The sequence below is a fragment of the Triticum aestivum genome, chromosome 3B (genome assembly GCF_018294505.1).
Source record: "Triticum aestivum cultivar Chinese Spring chromosome 3B, IWGSC CS RefSeq v2.1, whole genome shotgun sequence".
Classification (NCBI taxonomy): domain Eukaryota; kingdom Viridiplantae; phylum Streptophyta; class Magnoliopsida; order Poales; family Poaceae; genus Triticum; species Triticum aestivum.
Window position 1 is genome coordinate 263,708,195 of NC_057801.1, and position 17,850 is coordinate 263,726,044.

The 17,850-nt window shown below is 46.6% G+C and overlaps 3 protein-coding genes across 3 annotated transcripts; 1 reads left to right on the forward strand and 2 right to left on the reverse strand.

Moving 5' to 3' along the window:
- The first annotated feature begins 1,304 nt into the window (after nt 1-1,304).
- Nucleotides 1,305-1,882, forward strand: LOC123069638 (uncharacterized). The gene has a single exon (XM_044492546.1). It carries the CDS (start codon nt 1,460-1,462, stop codon nt 1,706-1,708), a length of 249 nt encoding a protein of 82 aa, XP_044348481.1. The 5' UTR covers nt 1,305-1,459; the 3' UTR covers nt 1,709-1,882.
- Nucleotides 1,883-2,405: 523 nt separating this feature from the next.
- On the reverse strand, nt 2,406-5,119 carry LOC123069637 (uncharacterized isomerase BH0283). The gene is made up of 6 exons (XM_044492545.1): nt 4,885-5,119; nt 4,579-4,785; nt 4,165-4,449; nt 3,814-3,975; nt 3,034-3,117; nt 2,406-2,901 (listed from the first exon to the last, which is right to left on the reverse strand). Exons 1-6 carry the CDS (start codon nt 4,912-4,914, stop codon nt 2,794-2,796), a joined length of 876 nt encoding a protein of 291 aa, XP_044348480.1. The 5' UTR covers nt 4,915-5,119; the 3' UTR covers nt 2,406-2,793.
- A 9,485-nt stretch (nt 5,120-14,604) lies between these two features.
- Nucleotides 14,605-16,973, reverse strand: LOC123069639 (rhomboid-like protein 14, mitochondrial). Its single transcript, XM_044492547.1, has 2 exons — nt 16,669-16,973; nt 14,605-15,562 (listed from the first exon to the last, which is right to left on the reverse strand). The coding sequence occupies exons 1-2, from the start codon at nt 16,891-16,893 to the stop codon at nt 14,786-14,788; spliced, it is 1,002 nt and encodes a 333-aa protein (XP_044348482.1). The 5' UTR covers nt 16,894-16,973; the 3' UTR covers nt 14,605-14,785.
- Between the last annotated feature and the right edge of the window lie 877 nt (nt 16,974-17,850).

The window sequence follows — 17,850 nt, forward strand, 5'->3', positions numbered from 1 at the left end:
AACATGGCCAGCGACGAGATCCGCCAGAGGGGATTGAACGTTTGCGTCCTCGACGGTGATGGGGGTGACTGGGAGTCATCCATGGCGGCGAAGAACTGCCGGGGAAGATGCACCGGAGCGGACGGTGGAGGGGGCAATGGTGGCGGAGGGGTGGGGAGCGGGAACAGTCGCACGGATATTTCCCTCGCGCCAAATCTCGCTAGGATAGGGGCCGAGCTCTAGTTGGCCTCTGACCCCGTGAATCTAAAGGTTGAGGGAGATCTTTTGTCGCGCACCGCAAAAAAAATTACGGGTCGGACGTGCTTGCGGTGTCTGGTCGGGCAGGATTTTCCGCGCCGACCCGTATTTTGGCGGTTATTTTGCGGGTCGCGGCTATATACAGGGTCTGCTAGAGATGATCTAGCTGCAGATTTAGCAACCCGCATGCAACTTTGGGGTGGTTTTTATTTTTGTTTTATTTCTATTTTCTATTATTTTACACCATAGACATGACATCAACTTCCCAACCGCCACTCTCTTCCTCCCCTCCCCTTGCACTGCTGTCAGGACCCTAAAACCAGGCTAACTTGGATGGCAGTATAATCACCAGATTGGTCCATCACCTCCTCTCCGCATAGGCATAATGTCGGTTTTATATGACTTTACTGTTGTTGATAGGTCGGTTTTTATCTTTTTCTTTTTGCTAGAATGTTGGTGGTTGGTTGTGTGCATCTTAGCTCTGCAGGGGTCAGATGTTGCTCATCATGCTTTCTATGCACTCGATACTAAATTTTAAGTTAATAAAAGCAGCATTTATGATAAAAAAAATCCCTCTTTTCATTTTCATCATGAACGGATATATATTCTCTATTACCGGGTTAGCCACGTGGAAAATGGAAAATGTCCTAGCCTTTCTATCCATCAGGCTGTTGTACCGGCACCACCTAACGTCGGTAGAGTAGAGCAAGTGAGCAAACCAGGAACCTGGACAAGGACACACACAGGATCAGCCGATCCGTCCGCCATCACCGCACGGGACACGGCATAATACCAGGCATCAGCTCACGCCAGCTGCACTCCAAAGTTGAGAAAACCCACGTCTCCCAGAAAAAACAAACAAATGGCAAGTTGACAACGACAACACAAGGGGCCGTAGCTTTCTCCGCCCTCCGTTTCGGCCGAAACCCAGCGGCCGTCAGCTCGCTCGCTTCCTACCAAACAAGGCGGCGGCCATTCATGGCGTGCGCGCGGAGCCGTAGACGTCCAAAACCACAGCGGACACGGCCCACCGTTGCCTGCCCGCGCGCATATAAAGACCACACACCCTTCCTTTAGCCGCAGCGCCATAATTTCCGAGCTGCTAGCGCTACAGTCCCCATCAACAGTTCAGGCTTACAGTACAGCTAGTTGCAGTACCACGCGAGTACACCACCAAGCCAACGCCCAACAGAGAGGTAGTCGTGCCACTGGGTCTGGGAGGATGGCTTCGATCGTGCTGCTGCTGTCGGAGCTGCTCGGCGGCGCGGGGAGCACCAGCATGCTGGAGGCCAGCTGCTACATGGGCGGCCACAGCCTGCGGGAGTTCCGGCCCGCGGCGGCGGCCACGGGCGACCGGGCGCCGCCGGAGCCGAAGCTGTCCACGGAGGCCAAGGATGAGGAGCCGTCGTCGTTGGACCTGGAGGATCTCTCCACCGTGTCCAGGATATCGGTGGACGTGATGTGGCCCTGAGCCTGCCGCCAGCTCCCGCTGACTCGGGAGGTCCATTCGCCTCGAGGTTCCTCTGTGTTTTTGTTGCCGACGACGAAGAAGAGACGTCATGTGATTCCTCGTTGCCTCGAGTTCTATGAAATGGAGATGTAAATATGCAAAGCCACCGCTGAATGTACTCCTTTTGTTCCTTCTTGTCCCATGACTTTTCCTACACACAGTTCCTTCGGGGATTCAACCGTCTGATCAGAGAACGACCGAACTCGTTTGCGACTTATTTTCCTCGTAATAATCGACCGGGTACTGACAATGATCCCATGCTAATTGCAGAATTATATGGTTCTCGTAATCGGGCGGATAATGACAGTCCATCGAGCGGGTATACCCACCCACCTTCCCTGCGTGGACTACAGAAAACAACGCATTTTCCATATACAAACTTGTAATCCATTCTGAGATATTGCTGTAACTGAACTTTCTGTACTTTTAACAGCGCATTTTTTGTTGTCTTGGCCTTGCAAGGCATTGTTCAGGTAAACCACAAGAGCTCTGTAGTTTTTAAGTCCCACATTACAAATAACGTCAAACAGAATTGCAAATAGTATCAAAGACCATACTGCTCCATGGGCGGTGGGTTGTCTTCGGTAGTTCGATTCCAAGCATATCTGCCATTACTGCAATTTTGTCGATGTATATTTTAAGCAACCATTGCGTGTGGTTTAGCAGAAACGTTTGCTAGGATATAATATAACTATGTGGGAAGAGGTTACTGGAAAATATTGGTGGCCTTGCACAGCTCATACACCGGCGGAGTGACCTTCAAGAAACCGCTGGAAGTTCTAAAACCACCACAGAGCAGCCTAGAGTAATTGCCCACAACGATTGTTCATATTACAAACCCGACCGTGATTTCCCTACAAAGCAATCATGCCTACTCCCTCCGATCCTAAATAATTGTCTTTCTAGAGATTTCAACAAGTGACTACATACGAAGCAAAATGAGTGAACCTACACTCTAAAACATGTCTACATACATCCGTATGTTATAGTTCATTTGAGATGGCTAGAAAGACAATTATTTAGGAACGGAGGGAGTAGATGACATGTTACGCCAGGAGCGTCCCGGTCATGACAGTAACAGTTTCTCCTTGGATTTTCACTCTCCGATTTGCGTCATCCAGTTCCAGGTATAGCGTTCCACCCCTCGGAGATGCCTGATGATACATGGGCACATGGTCATATGAAGGAAAATTAACACGATGATTTAGCGCTGATCGAGCGCATGTTGTGGCATTATTGTCAAATAAAATATAGACCTCCAAACAATTAAAACTTTGAAAACATACTTGAAATGCCGTCAGTTTTTGCTTCCCAAGCTTTCTACCCCAAAAGGGTCCCAATACACAATGTATACTGCCAGTAACAGGGTCCTGCAAAAATACAGAAATCAGGGGTTACGACTTGTATGAAAGATGAGGCTGCATTACATGGACAATATCAGTAGCCAATGGACGCCCAAGATTAATTTAAAATGAACGAGGGTTTTCCTATACATATTTCAACTAGTACAAATGGTGGCACTCTATAATTGCAACTTGCAAGCATCGATTCCTCATTCCTCAACAATAGTTACAAGCATCCACTGAGATAAAGTTTGTTCTACCATAGATAACACTACTAGTCAAAGCAGCTCTTAGCTTGTTATCGATATTGTGAATATAGATACAATTCTAGCTAAACAGAGGTAACTCATGATGATATTAATTTGTCTAGGACAAGCAGGGTTCAGACTTCAGAGCATGCTGGAAGTAGACAACACTACAGGACTATGCTATCCAGAATGAAAGATGTAGTACTCCCTCTGTTCACTTTTATAAGACGATGTAGCCATTTCAGACAGCAGTCAAAACAGTTCAATGTCTGCTATCTGAAACGTCTTATAAAAATGAACGGAGGGAGTAACATATTTGAGACGTGAGCACAATTAGGTGTTGGGAGAGGCACTCCTGCACCGACTTTCTTATACTTAGCTCCATACTCTTTTTTACTCAAATGCTCGATGCATTGGTAAGTTAAACAAGCTTCACAATTTCTACACACAACTTTGGACTAAGAAAGGACATCACCTCATCCATCCCAAATTTTGGGCAGAATAAACGTGTGAAGAAGTCATAACCAGAGCCAGCAGGTGCCGGTCCTGTAACCATGATACCACCACATGACAACTTTTTAATTTCATCCATGTTAGGAAGTATGTCGGCAACCTGTTTTGCTGAAGAAAGTTCCACCTGAAAGCCATGCAACCTGTTTATTGGGCAATTGATTTTTCGAAGGAAAATTGATATAGGAGAAACTAAGAGAATACTAGCTGTCTAGCTTAGGAGAATGATCATAGCAGCACCAACATGCCCCATCTTAAAATGGGGAAGTTTATTTTGGAATGTAATGATGCAGGTAAAACAGGGGAGAGACAGTACAATGAGATCACCGTCGGCCGCCGATTTGTGAACACTGGCCACTGGTGCGCCGTTTAGGGTCTCCGGAATCGACGGCATCTCGTTGCAGTCCAGGAAATCAATCATGGGGAAATTCAGCTCAATAAACAGCTTCCCGTGGGCCTCGCCTGCGCCCCCTGGCGCAAGAACTTTCTTCGCAGTCAGGATACCGGACTTGGTCATGAACTCGATCATGCCATGCTCCGGGAGAACGGCCGTGAAGAGGAAGTGGGCGGAGGCCAACGTCGCGTGCCCACACAGGTCGACCTGAAAGCGACGACGCGTGGTGGGAGTCAATGCAGGCCAGTCGACGGGTTCTTCAGATCGGTCGATGCTGGCAGTAGAAAGGGGATCCGAGGATTTTGCGAGGAGATGGACGGAGGGCTATGTGGTTACCTCGGTGACGGGAGTGAACCATCGGAGGTGGAAGAGCGGGGCGGCGCTGGCGGGCCGGGAGAAGTCGCGGACGAGGAAGGCGGTCTCCGAGAGGTTGAACTCGGTGGCGACGGACTGCATCCACCGCTCGTCCGCGGCGTTGTCGTCGTGGAGGAGGCACACCGCGGCGGGGTTGCCCTTGAACGGCTCGGTCGCGAAGGCATCCACCTGACCACGACGGCCCGGCCAACGTCACTTTCCGACAGGTGCGACCGTGCGAGTGAAGAAGAAGAGAGGGGAAGATAGTAAGTACAGTACAGTACTGACCACGGCGTATCGGATGGCTTTCTTGCCCATTTCCACCAACACGGCGTCGGCGTCGGCGTCGGCGTAGGCGGCCGCTGCTCCAAATTTGCGTAAGTAGGAGTAGTAACAAGCTGCTGATGATTGCTGAGTAATCAGCAATGGCGAGTTGACGAGATGGAGACTATGGGCTTTCCTTCCTTGTGAATGACAGGGTACCAAACACCAGTTCACTGACTCAGACTTCTCGTCACCTATACCGTCCTTTCTGGCTTATTTCCTACTCCCTCCGTCCGGAAATACATTTGGAGAAATGGACGTATCTAGATGTATTTTAGTTCTAAATACATCCATTTTTATGCATTTCTTTGACAAGTATTTCAGGACGGAGGGAGTATTCTTTATGGGACGGAGGGAGTGGCAGCTATCACAACGTGTCCTCGTATTTCATCCACAACGTGACCTCGTATTCACCCATAAATCCACTACTCGTCATAGCTGACATGTTTCCTGCTGGAAGACTGACATGTACGAGATGGGACGAGGCATCCACGAGTCCATACAGATCCGAATTTTTTGTTGTTGCCAACACGCTAGATCAACCCCTTCTTGAGCGCTTCAAGTCCATTATGAATGGCATGACATTGCCACATTGAGGATGCATTAACTGAAGACACAGTGTTCTCGAGAGCCCTGTTAGGTCAAGTGGGAAGCCTCCACGCCTACCTCACCGTCTCTCTCCTTGGGTATGGCGACGCTCTCTCGACGTCGGTTCCCAGGGGTTTGAGCATCATCTGAGACCGTGATTTGATCGCGTTTTCTCTCTGTGATTTCTCCTTTTCCCTAATTCTGGTCTGCGCTTTCCTGTGGCATCGATAGCTTCTCGTCTTTTTTTGTTTCGTTCGGGGTGATTCAGGGGCAATCCTTGTATTGCTGCCCACCCTTGGCGATGGCGGAGCGAGTTTCTGTCGAGGCTACCAGTGCAGCAACGATAGGGGATGGTGGGAGTTCTGGCACGCAGATGGATCGCCTTCAGTTGGCCGGGGGAAGTGGTGCTCTTGTGCCGCCGTCGTCGACCGCCCCTGTAGGCCCTGCGATGGCACCAAATCCTGTGCGGGAGACGGACTCTTCTGGCTCCGTTTCTGGCGTCGAGGAAATAATGGAGCGCCTCCGTCTAACGGCAGTTGAGGCACAACCAGTGATGGTGGATGATGATGAGGACACTGATCTGGTTGTTCCGGATTGCGCGCTGGTTGGAAAGGTACTCTCCCCCAATGTTCTACACATCAATACAATCTCATCAGCAATGAGACCGGCCTGGGGTAATCCTAAAGGTCTGTTGTTTCACCCGGCGGGTGAGAATCTGTTCGTCGCAGAGTTCAGCACCAAGATGGATAGGGATCATGTCCTGGATGGATCGCCATGGATGGTGGGCAAGCATGCTGTTTTGCTCAAGATTTTTGATCCAAACATACAGCCGCTGCAAATGGAATTTAAAACTCTTTCTATTTCGGCACGTATCATGGCCCTTCCACCCAGATTAGTGAAAGCCAAACTGGGTATGGAGTTTGCTAAACCTATTGGTAGGATTGAGCGTGTGGAATCTGATGCAGATGGAAGATGTTGGGGTGCATATATGCGCGTTCGGGCTGATATATCTGGTACAGGAGCCTTTGATTCGGTATGTCACCGTCAATTCGGCAAAGACAAAGACGATTGTACCCTATACTGTCATGTATGAGCGCCTGCCTTTTTACTGCTTTTCTTGTGGTTTGCTGGGCCACTCCTCCATGCTATGTCCAAATCCTGGGGTACGTGATGTGAATGGAAATCTACCCTATAATGCTAAGAAGTTGTGTGTTCCGGAAAAACCGTCGAAGCGAGCCAGTGGGTCCAAGACAGGAAATAATTCTTCCACATCGTCTTTTGATCCGAGACCCAGGCCAGTTGGTAGCCGTGGTAAATCAGCTTTCCAAAGTCAGGAGGGTGATGGGGTAGCTCAAGGGTCCTCTCCTCTTAACAATAATAGATCTGGCAGGGGCCGTGGGCGACCATCTCGCGGTCGTGGTCCTGGCTGCGCTGATGGTGCTGGCAAGGAGCTTGTCTCGGCTCTAAGGATTAAAGGCAGTATGGCTGGACAGAAAAGGAAGCCCACTAAGAACCCAGTTGTCGTGCACACTTCAAATGAGCAACCTTCAAGTTCTGCGGCTGTCCTTGCAATTGTGATTTCTGATAATAATGGCAAAGATGTTGGCACGTCTACTGAAGTGGGGGATTGTGTCTCAAACAAGAAACAACGTACTTCACCTTCTCGATCGGCGGATCTGGCGGAGGCTGGTATGCAGCCCCGCCAAATGCAATGAATATTTTATGATGGAACTGTCGAGGATTGGGGTCGGCCTCGACAGTTGGCGAGCTTCGCTGGCTTGTGAAGCTTCACCGACCCACCCTCCTCTTTCTGTCTGAGACAAAGATTAGGGATACTCGTGTTCGTAATTTCATGTGGTCTTTGGGTTTTTCTGGTTGTTTTGCTGACAGTTCAGACGGACAAAGTGGTGGACTGGCTCTTTTTTGGAAGGAGTCGGTGAATATATCTCTAAAGGCGTGCAATTCAAGATGTATTGATGTTCATGTGTCTTCTGATTTGGTACCAACTTGGAGAGCAACTTTTGTGTATGGGGAACCAAGGAGGGAAGATAGAGCTCAATTTTGGGGGCTTCTTCGGCGTTTGAGACCGCTATGGAATGGTCCGTCAATTATTTGTGGGGATTTTAACGAAGTTCTCTCCCAAGATGAGCATGTTGGCCCTCGTGACCGTTCTGAGCAACAGATTGCTGCTTTCCGTGATTGCTTGCGGGATTGTGAGATGAGGGACTTGGGCTACTCGGGTCCCAAATTTACTTGGTGCAACCGTCAGGATCCAAGCGGCTATGTAAAAGTCCGTCTTGACAGGGCTGTGGTGAACTCTGATTTTGCTGATTGTTTTGATGGATGTCATGTTGAAAACATTATTGCCACATCATCTGACCATTATGCTATTCGAATTGGTCTATCTAGCTTTGTGAGAGAGTGTGAACAACGTCCGGTGCAATAGGGTTTCAAGTTTGAGGCCATGTGGTTGCGCGCCACTGATTATAAGGAAACTATGGAGCAATCTTGGGTTGTTGACAAATCTGGCGAACTATCTCTCCAATCCACATGGGATAATTTGTAGAACATGGCTGCTTCTTTGAAGACTTGGAGTCGTGACAATTTTGGTTCTGTTCGAAAGCAAATTTCAAAGTTGGAAAGACGGTTGTTGTCTATTAGGACTGCTCCAACCTCAGATGCATCAATCGCTGAGGAACGTAATCTTGAGAAAAATTTATGTGAGCTATTTGAAAGGGAAGAGATCATGGAGCGTCAACGATCCCGGATTGATTGGCTTAAAGAGGGGGACCGGAACACCAGTTTTTTCCAAGCACGTGCCAAGGCTCGGAGATGTACCAATAGAATCCAATGTCTTCAGAGAGATGATGGTTCATTTTGTGACACTCAAGGTGATATTAAAGGTATGGTGCAAAAATTTTATGATGAGCATTTTTCTTCTCAACCCTGTGATGCTGCTACGGTTCTTGATGCTATTCCTCAGAAAGTTTCTTCAGAAATGAATGATGACTTGTGCAAACCTTACTCTAATGAGGAGATCAAGACTGCTTTATTTCAGATGGGACCTACAAAAGCACCGGGTCCGGATGGTTTTCCTGCATTATTTTATCAGACCCATTGGATTTTTTTGAAAAAGGAAATTTGTCAAGCTGTTAGGGATTTCCTGGATGGAAAACCTATCCCTGATGGTTTCTGTGATTCAGTGATTGTGCTCATTCCAAAGGTGGCAAGACCGAAGCAACTTAAGAATTTCAGACCTATAAGCCTTTGTAATGTTTTGTACAAAATTGCCTCTAAGGTGCTTGCTAACCGATTGAAGTTGCTCCTACCTGTTGTTATTTCTAATTTTCAGAGTGCCTTTGTTCCTGGGCGTTTGATTACAGACAACACACTTATTGCATATGAGTGCCTGCACACTATTCGTAAACAACGAGCTAAGCAACCATTCTTTGCCATGAAGATTGATATGATGAAGGCCTATGATCGCGTTGAATGGGACTATCTTCATGGCTGTCTCTCCAAGCTGGGTTTTGCTCCGAGATGGATTGCTTCTGTTATGAGATGCGTCACTAATGTTTGCTATGTTGTCAGGGTTAATGGTGAACTTACTGATCCAGTTGTACCCTCTAGAGGTATCCGACAAGGTGACCCAATCAGCCCTTATTTGTTCCTCTTGTGTACTGAAGGTTTGTCAAGTCTATTGTTTCAGAAGGAGAATTGTGGCGAGCTACATGGTATTAAAAATGGCCGACTAGGCCCACCTATCTCACATCTCCTTTTTGCCGATGACAGTATCTTCTTTGCACGAAGTGATACACGTAGTGTGGAGGCTTTGGAGTCCACTTTGAATCTTTACTGCCAGGGTTCTGGGCAGTTGGTCAACAAGGATAAATCTTCTTTGTTCTTTGGGAAGCATTATCCGGAGCATGTCAAACAGCGAGTTAAAAATCTGTTGGGGATCTCGAATGAAGCTTTAAATGACTACTATCTTGGTATGCCTACCGATGTAGGAAAATCTCCAACTAATTCTTTCAAGTTTTTGCTTGATCGTGCTTGGGCTAGTATTTTTGCATGGTCTCAACGACATATTTCTAGAGCGGGAAAAGAAGCTTTACTAAAGTCCATGATTCAAGCTATTCCTACATATATTATGAGCTGCTTTCAATTGCCCGTTGATATTTGCGAGAAGTTTCGTCAGATTATTGCTGATGAGTGGTGGGGCCGTGAAGATGGGAAAAAAATTGCATTGGTGCTCTTGGGAGTGGCTTACTACACCTAAGGCGCTTGGTGGTATGGGCTTCCGTGACATGGCTCTTTTCAATCTTGCTATGCTTGCCAAACAAGGATGGAGGTTGTTGACGGATCCATCTTCACTATGTGCTCGCGTTTTGAAATGCCGGTATTTTCCAACATCCAATTTATGGAACGCAATGGCACCTAGGTCAGCATCTGCTACCTGGCGAGCCATTTTGGCCGGTCGAGATTTTTTGCAAATGGGTGTCCAGTGGGGCATTGGTAATGGTGAAGATGTTTGTATTTTAACGGATCACTGGATTCCTTCAACTCCACCGCACCGTCTTCACTCACTTCTGCCTATACCTGCTACTGCCAAGGTAAAATGTCTGATTGATGAGGAGGCTGGTTCATGGAATGAAGATTCAGTTCGGGATTTCTTCCGTGATGACGTGGCTGCAGAAATTCTACGCATTCCTATTAGCGGAAATGGTGGTATAGACTTTGCAAGATGGCCTTTTACCAAGTATGGCGAATACACGGTACGATCTGCATATCATATGGCGCGGTCGGCTCGTTTTCTTGATACTCGCAGCAAAAGTGGCTTTGGTCTATCCTCGAATAGAGTTGTTGAGGAGAAGAATTGGAAGGCCATTTGGTCTGTAAAAGCTCCCAATAAAATGAAAGTTGTCCTATGGCGTTTTGCTCAAGATTGTCTTCCATCAGGAGCACAGTTACAACGACGACATATCCCTGATGCTGCGTGTTGCTGTTTCTGTGGTCGTCTGGAGAGTGTGGAGCATGCATTTCTATTCTGTCCGCGTGCAAGGGCCATATGGGATGCGATCAAGGAATGCCAGATATCCAACTATGTCGTTCTTCTTTCAGAAATACTAAGCAGTGGCTATTTGAATTCCTTGACAGATCTTCGGATAAGGAAATCACAATTCTGGCTGTGTCCTTTTGGTATATTTGGGAAGCACGTAATGACGCGCGACACTCACCGGAAATACCTAATCCTCGTCATACAATGGAGAAAATCCGTGCTTACACTAATCTAATATTGCAGCACCTTTTCAATCATGTACCTGGATCAGGCGTGAGTCTTCCTCATCCAACACTATGTGGACTCCGCCGCCGCCAGGTGTGATTGTCATCAATTCAGACGCTGTAATTTTTTCAGAAATTGATATGTCAGGGGCTGGTGTGGTGGCCCTGAACCATGAAGGAGCATGTATGGTAGCATGTACTGAACTTATCCATGGGGCATTGGAGCCTGAACTTGCGGAGGCTCTGGCTTTACGAAGAGTTGTATATCTGGCCCGAGAAGAGCAATTCTTCAAGGTGGTATTTGCCTTAGCTTGCCAGTCGCTGGTTACTAGGATTAATTCAAGTATCTCTGACCGTTCCTCAATTGGTACCGTGGTCAATGATATAAAGTTTGCTTCAAGGAGCTTTGTGTCTGTGGTGTTCCAGCATGTTCGTCGACAAGTGAATATAGCTGCTCATCTGTTAGCTAAATCTTGTAAAAATTTGTCTAGTGTTGTTGTTTTCCATTCTACTCTGGAGTGTATCCGAGAGACCCTTTGTAACTTTGTCTAAGTGTTTAATAAAGCTGACGTTCTATAAAAAAAGCAATGCTTGGTCGAAGAGATGAAAGTCCCAGCAACCTAGACCATCTCACTATTTTGACTCAATAATTTTTGCCCACGCCCTCCAATGCACCTTTCACTTACCCTTCTTTGAGTCCCATCAAAAATTCCAAACTAATCTTGTTAAATCATGACTCACTGACATCAGCTGTTTGAACACACTCATAATATATGTTGTGGTCGCTTGTGCAACTGATTGAATCAAGGTCTCTTTAGGCCTGAGAGATACTACCCCCATATCAAGCTACGTTGGTGTACTCCTTGCAAATTTTAAAATTTACCTTTGTGCATCTTGCCCCCTGGAGTGGGGAGACCAAGATACTTTGATTCAAATTCAGTACTCACATTGTCTAGAACATGTCTGGCTTCTTGCCCCATAGCCATGGGGCACTTCTCAGCAAATTGTATTGACCATTTATGAGGATTAATATACTAACTAGTCGTTCGTGTGAGCATGGCTAGCAATAAGTCTATGTAATTTGCTTGATATGGGTTCACCTTCAAGAACAACCTAGTGTCATCGGCAAAGAGGTGGGAAACACTGAGAGCTCTCCGACAGATTTTTAGTGGATCAAAAGCACATGTTTCTTCACCCTGTCTGAGCAGCACAGACAAACCATCAACCACAAATATGAATAAGAACATGGATATGGGATCACTTTGCCGGAACCCACACATCGGTGCAAACGGATCAAATATAGCTCCATTGAATTTCATGAACTATCTTAGAAAGATCACATATGTCATTATCCACAGTATGATTTGGTGAGCGGAGCCTAACTTTTCCACCGCTTGCCTTAAAAAATCCCAATCCGCAAGGTCAAAGGCTTTAGACAAATCAAGTTTGTAAGTACAAAAGCTATTTCCTAGGTCTCAAAGGATCTTTAGTGATAAATTGGATCGAAGACTTTACTGTAATTATGAGTATAAGATAGTCATCTTTACTGATAAAATGGATCGAAGGCTTTATTGTAATATTGAGTATAAGCCCTGTTCAAGAATTCATCCGATTAACCAGTTAACTTGCCGATTAATCCCTACTTATAGGGTCATCGAGTAGCCAATAAACCGAAAAATCGTCCGATTAATTGATTAAATGGCTGATTAACTTGCCGATTAGTCGATTAATCCCCTACTCGCTAGCCAACCGAGCAGCTACCAGTTAACGATTTCCTCAACAATGAGTATAAGATAGTCTGAACTTGCATAAACACATTGATTTCAAGTTATTATAAAACTTGAATGTAAAAAAGTTCCTAAGAAAATGTATAATACTTTTAGAGTGGTTGTTTGTGGGTGAGCATCATATTAACGTAGATTGAATATTTTTAGCCCTTAATCATTGGGTTAAATATAGGAATCACATAGTCATTTCTATATTTATAAGGCGCTGCATTGCACGTGCATGATTACTAGAGTCTATGAGTTTCACATAGGGTCATCAAAAAGGCATATTCGTAAAATTTATTTGGAAGAAAAAGTTTTTCCAGCGAACAACCAAACCCATGGGACTTTCTTCAACCGCATGGCCTATTCCAATCAATAGAGCTCAGTATTCTCAAATTAGAGTATTTACTTCATTGAAGTAGAATGCTCCATTTTTATGTTTATACTTAAATTAGGGACACTTCTTTTGGGACCAAGAGAGTACTCCCTCCGTCCGAAAATACTTGTCATCAAAATGGACAAAAAAGGATGCATCTAGAACTAAAATACATCTAGATACATCCCGTTTTATTCATTTTAATGACAAGTATTTTCGGACGGAGGGAGTACAATACAACCGACCAAATTCAGAGTTTCGAATGAGGCTGGACTTTCAGATGTGGAAACAACGCCTGAAAAGGGGAGGCGGAATTGCGGACCTCCCCTCTGATTTCAAGGAGAAGGCGCCCACCGGCACCGCACCGCACCTTACCGGTTCCTCTCTGCGGCAGCAAACTCCTCCCATCCATCCCTCGTCCATCCTGGCTCAGGTTCGCACCGCCACCACCCTCTCATCTCCTCATACGCACGCTTGGTCATTTTTGACTTTATTTACTCGCCGGCGTGCGCCCATCGACCAAGGTAGCTGGGGTGATTCCGGTGTTGCTTTCCTCTCTTGACAGGCGCGAGAGGGTGGAGATGAGGAGGAAGGCGCTCGCACGGGGCTTCTCCGCCGACGGCGTTCTCCGCCGCAGCCGCCCGCTCCCAGCGCGCCGCCGGCCACCGAAGGGGACAATAATAGCACGAGCAAGGACAAGAAGAAGGGCGAGATCGCCAAGACCATCCGAGACAGGCTATCATCGTCTTTGTCTTCCCCCAGAAGCCGCCTCTCCTGCTGGACGAGCCACCCGATCCGGCGGAGCAGGAGGGGGAGCGGCACCGCCAGCGACGAACATGGCACACCGGTGAACGTACCGATGCCAGTGACGGCGAAGGCAATCAGGCCCCCCTCAAGGAAGGCGATCGCGGCAGGGACCAGATCCCTGATCGAACGCAACGATTTCTACAGCCAAGAATGCAACACGCACAAGTAGGGAGCCTGCTTTTTTCTCTTCTCGGATGCTATCCCTGTTTCTGTTTTGGGTGTGATACTAAAATTGTACGACGAGACATTGCCCCCTTTGGGACGCGTACGAGTTTCCCCGGGTAATATACGTACCAACTCGAAGCTTTGTAGCAGTAGTACAAAATTGTGCAAGTTCATGAGTTCCAAACCATGAAACCATAGCCGGAATCCATGTCGTGTCGCTTGTATGTCTACCAGGCAGTCTTATACAGTCGTACACCAGTTTTAGTAACTCCCATCAAAGTGCCTCTCTGTCGAATCGAATCAGATGACAGAATTGGCACTGAGAGATGCTATGCAAGTGCTTTCAGGCAAGCACACGCAAAAATTAGAATTCCCGTTGATTTGCTTTTCTGATGATGGGACGAGAGATCGATCCCTATATCTGCATGATGGAAAACAGATTGTCTGGCAGGCAGGCTGAATCGAATCTTTCCACTAGACGGAAAGGTCTCACACATCGGACAGATAGGTGAGAAGTGATTCAGTGCTCCTCTCACAGGCAATGCATATAAACAAAACCTGTGTAAAGCACAACAGGTGTCTAATCTGCAGCTATCCACCTAAACACCAATTTAAATCATCACCAGGAAACTGCTTTCTGGTCGTCAAAGATTCAAGCTAAAGAACATAACTATATCAGTACCAGTACTCGGGCCGTCAAACGGTGATTAAGACCAATTTCGATTACGTAAAGCATTCCACATATAACTAATACTAATGCTAGAACGAAGAATCACTAAACTATCTAGCACAAAACGGGCAGATGCCATTCTCCGGGCGGGCTACTTGGACATTGCACTGCTACTTCCCTATGGACATTGCGTTGGTGCAGACTACATCATCCTCCAAATCTTTCGAGCCTCCTATGGCAGATCTCCTCGACTGAGAGCTCGTTGTTTCCACCGTCTTGGAGATGCCGTCTGCGGGAAAAGGCATGGTCCGGGTGCGGAGTGCTGCACATCTCGCAGACATCTGCGTGACGCGAGTTGTCACAAGAACATGTTATGCATCTCCACCGCATACCTTGCCCAACCTCTTCTTGCGCCGGTGCAACATGGTGCCGGACACTGCTCCCCCGACCATGTGCTGCTGACCTCAGAAGTTTCTTAGCAAATCTCGCCGGCTGACTCACAGCGTATGCAATGTCTGAAAACATAGGAGCGAGCCGTTCTGGACCGTGCCTCAGCAAAAGGTAGGCCAGGCCAGCAAGTATCCCACCAACATTGCAAATCAAGTGTGCCTCCGGATTGAAAGCATGGATGAATAGTAGTTCAAGCAATGCCGCATACTTTGCAGGAACGGTCACCCCATGCCAGACAACATCGCCTTCTCGGGCATTCAGCACAACATTCATGCCAAGCAGCACTCCACTAAATCCAGCAGAATACTGATAATACGCAATGTCGTTGCCGAGCGAAAGCAAACCTTTAGACAAGAGCAATGTGAAGCCCTGAGAAAGGCCAAGCAAGGAAACCACCATGCAAGCAAACTCAGGACTGCCCATTGATGTTTCAAGCTTTGCCCCCGTGCGCAAGAGAGAAGCCATGTTCATGAAGAAGTGACCTTCACTCAAGTGGTAGAAAGCTGAGAGGAAGAAACGTCTCAGGTCGCCGAACTGCAACAATGTTCATAACTGTTATTTTTGAGAGTGGTGGATATATAAAACTCTGGAAAGGATGCTTAGAAAAGTCTGAAAAGAACAACTTGCAATTACTTGCAGTACGACATTCAAAGCACATCATCTGCACCCTGCTGGTAGGGAAACAATGCAACAGGAGAAGCACAACATTGTGAACGGTGTAGCGTGCATTTTACCGATTCTATGCGTGTAAAGTGAGCCATGGGCATGGGGTGCAAAACTTGCGCATCATGTCATTTAGATCCCTTTTTGTGTGTGCGAAAATGTCATTTAGATCCACGATCTAGACAACTGGACAAGTGAGTCCCTAAGCTTGCATACAAACATAGGGTCAATCTGTGCTTCAACAGATTTATGTTTAACTAAATAAGAGAAAAATTAACCAACTCTAATAGAGTATTGTTGCCAAATACTACCAATAGGGAATCCCAATTATAATTAGGGTCGGAATCCTGCTCCTATGCAGCATTGCTCAGTAATCATCTTATAAATTTGGCCCAATTGCAAGATCAAAAGCATAAGTTTTACTCCCTCCGTTCCTAAATATAAGTCTTTGTAGAGATTTCAGTATGGACCACATACGGATGTATATAGATGCATTTTAGAGTGTAGATTCACTCATTTTGCTCCGTATATAATCCATAGTGAAATCTCTACAAAGACTTATTTTTAGGAACGGAGGGAGTATTAGCTAAACCCGACAATGCGGCAACCGGAGACAAAAATATCGGCACAACATAATGTGGTGCTGAACTCCGCAACCCTGTACGCCTGGATAAGGGTGCTCAATGTAATTTGTTCAGTAGCCAACTGAATCCAAACATAATTCCATCGCAAAAGAAAAGATAACATGCACATAATTCCGCCATCTAATCAGCCGGTTGCTTAGTCAGGTCTGACTTAACATACTTGTATATGGCCTATTCGAGGCATTTAGCTATGTAAATGTGCTGTTTTCCCCTGTCTGCCTTAGGGCTTCAGACTTTTCTCTTGTAAATGCCTAATCTATAATGCAAAGGCGGAGCACCTTCCACTAGCCCTAAAAAAACAGCCGGTTGAGGCGTGGTGGTGTAGGTGGGTACCTTGATGATGAGGTGGGGGTTGAACATGACGTGCCGGAGCCGGGGGAGGTGCGCGTCGATGGCGCCCGGCCGGAAGTACACCAGCGCATTGGCGGCGATCAGTGCGGCCGTCAGGGGCGGGCGGCTTGCGCCGGCCGGGCCGTACTGTAGAAGCATCTGCACAGCCAACAGCGGCAGCGTCCGGCCGGCGAAGTCCTGCCGGCCGCTGCTCATGCCGATCCCCATCGCCGAGATCGATGGACCGGTGTGGTCGGAAGACGTACAGGCCTGTGGCGAGGGCTTTTTTTTACTGATGACTTGGCGAAGGCCTTTTCTCTCTTCAGATTCAGAAATACTTATATACTGCTTCGTCTTATTTTTCGATGGTAGAAGAATAGATTCTTTCGCTAGAAAACATCGCTCTGGACATTGACGCGCAATTACATTCTAACCATCAATTTTTTATATTAAAACTAGAATAATGCTCGTGCGTTATAACGGGAGAGCTTGTGATTTACCTGTCAATAATAGTGCCATTGTGTAAATAAATGTTCATAAAATTCTAACCTTGAATTACCTTATATTTTTATTAGAAATTTGGTAAGTAACTTAAATTTGAATTGGTTCAGAAGATAAATAAATTAAAGTGGAATTGATTCAGAAAGTAAGAAAATTAAGGTGATTGATTATCACATGAAAGGTTGGACGAAGGGTGGTGGGAAGAAAGGTGAAATGAAAACCTTACTTTTTTTGAAGTAGTATAAGAGAAGTAGAGATATGGGGCGTGCTACGCGCCGGCGCCGGGGAAAGATCCACCGCCTAGCGAGCCGTCCAATTGAGTGACACAAGTCGTCAGTCCCTCTTCTTTAATTTTTTGACTTCCGATCTACGTTTCTCTTCATCGGCGACGGTTACTGTTCTGATGCGCTAGTCCTATGGTGCCTTAGCACGATGACTTTCCGACTGTCTACTACAACAGTGTTTGCCCGACTCCGGTGAGCGAGAGACGATGACAGCGGTGCGCCTTCGGTTCGCTCCAGTGCATGTAGTCATTGCTAGGTGGTCTACGGACCTGGATGTAAATTTTACTTCTAGTGTTCTTTGTACTACCTTCACAGTTGATGAATAGATTGAAAGTTTTCTCGCAATTTTTTCCCCTTCTCTAATTTCGTGCAACAAGATCTTTATTGTGAAACCTTTTTT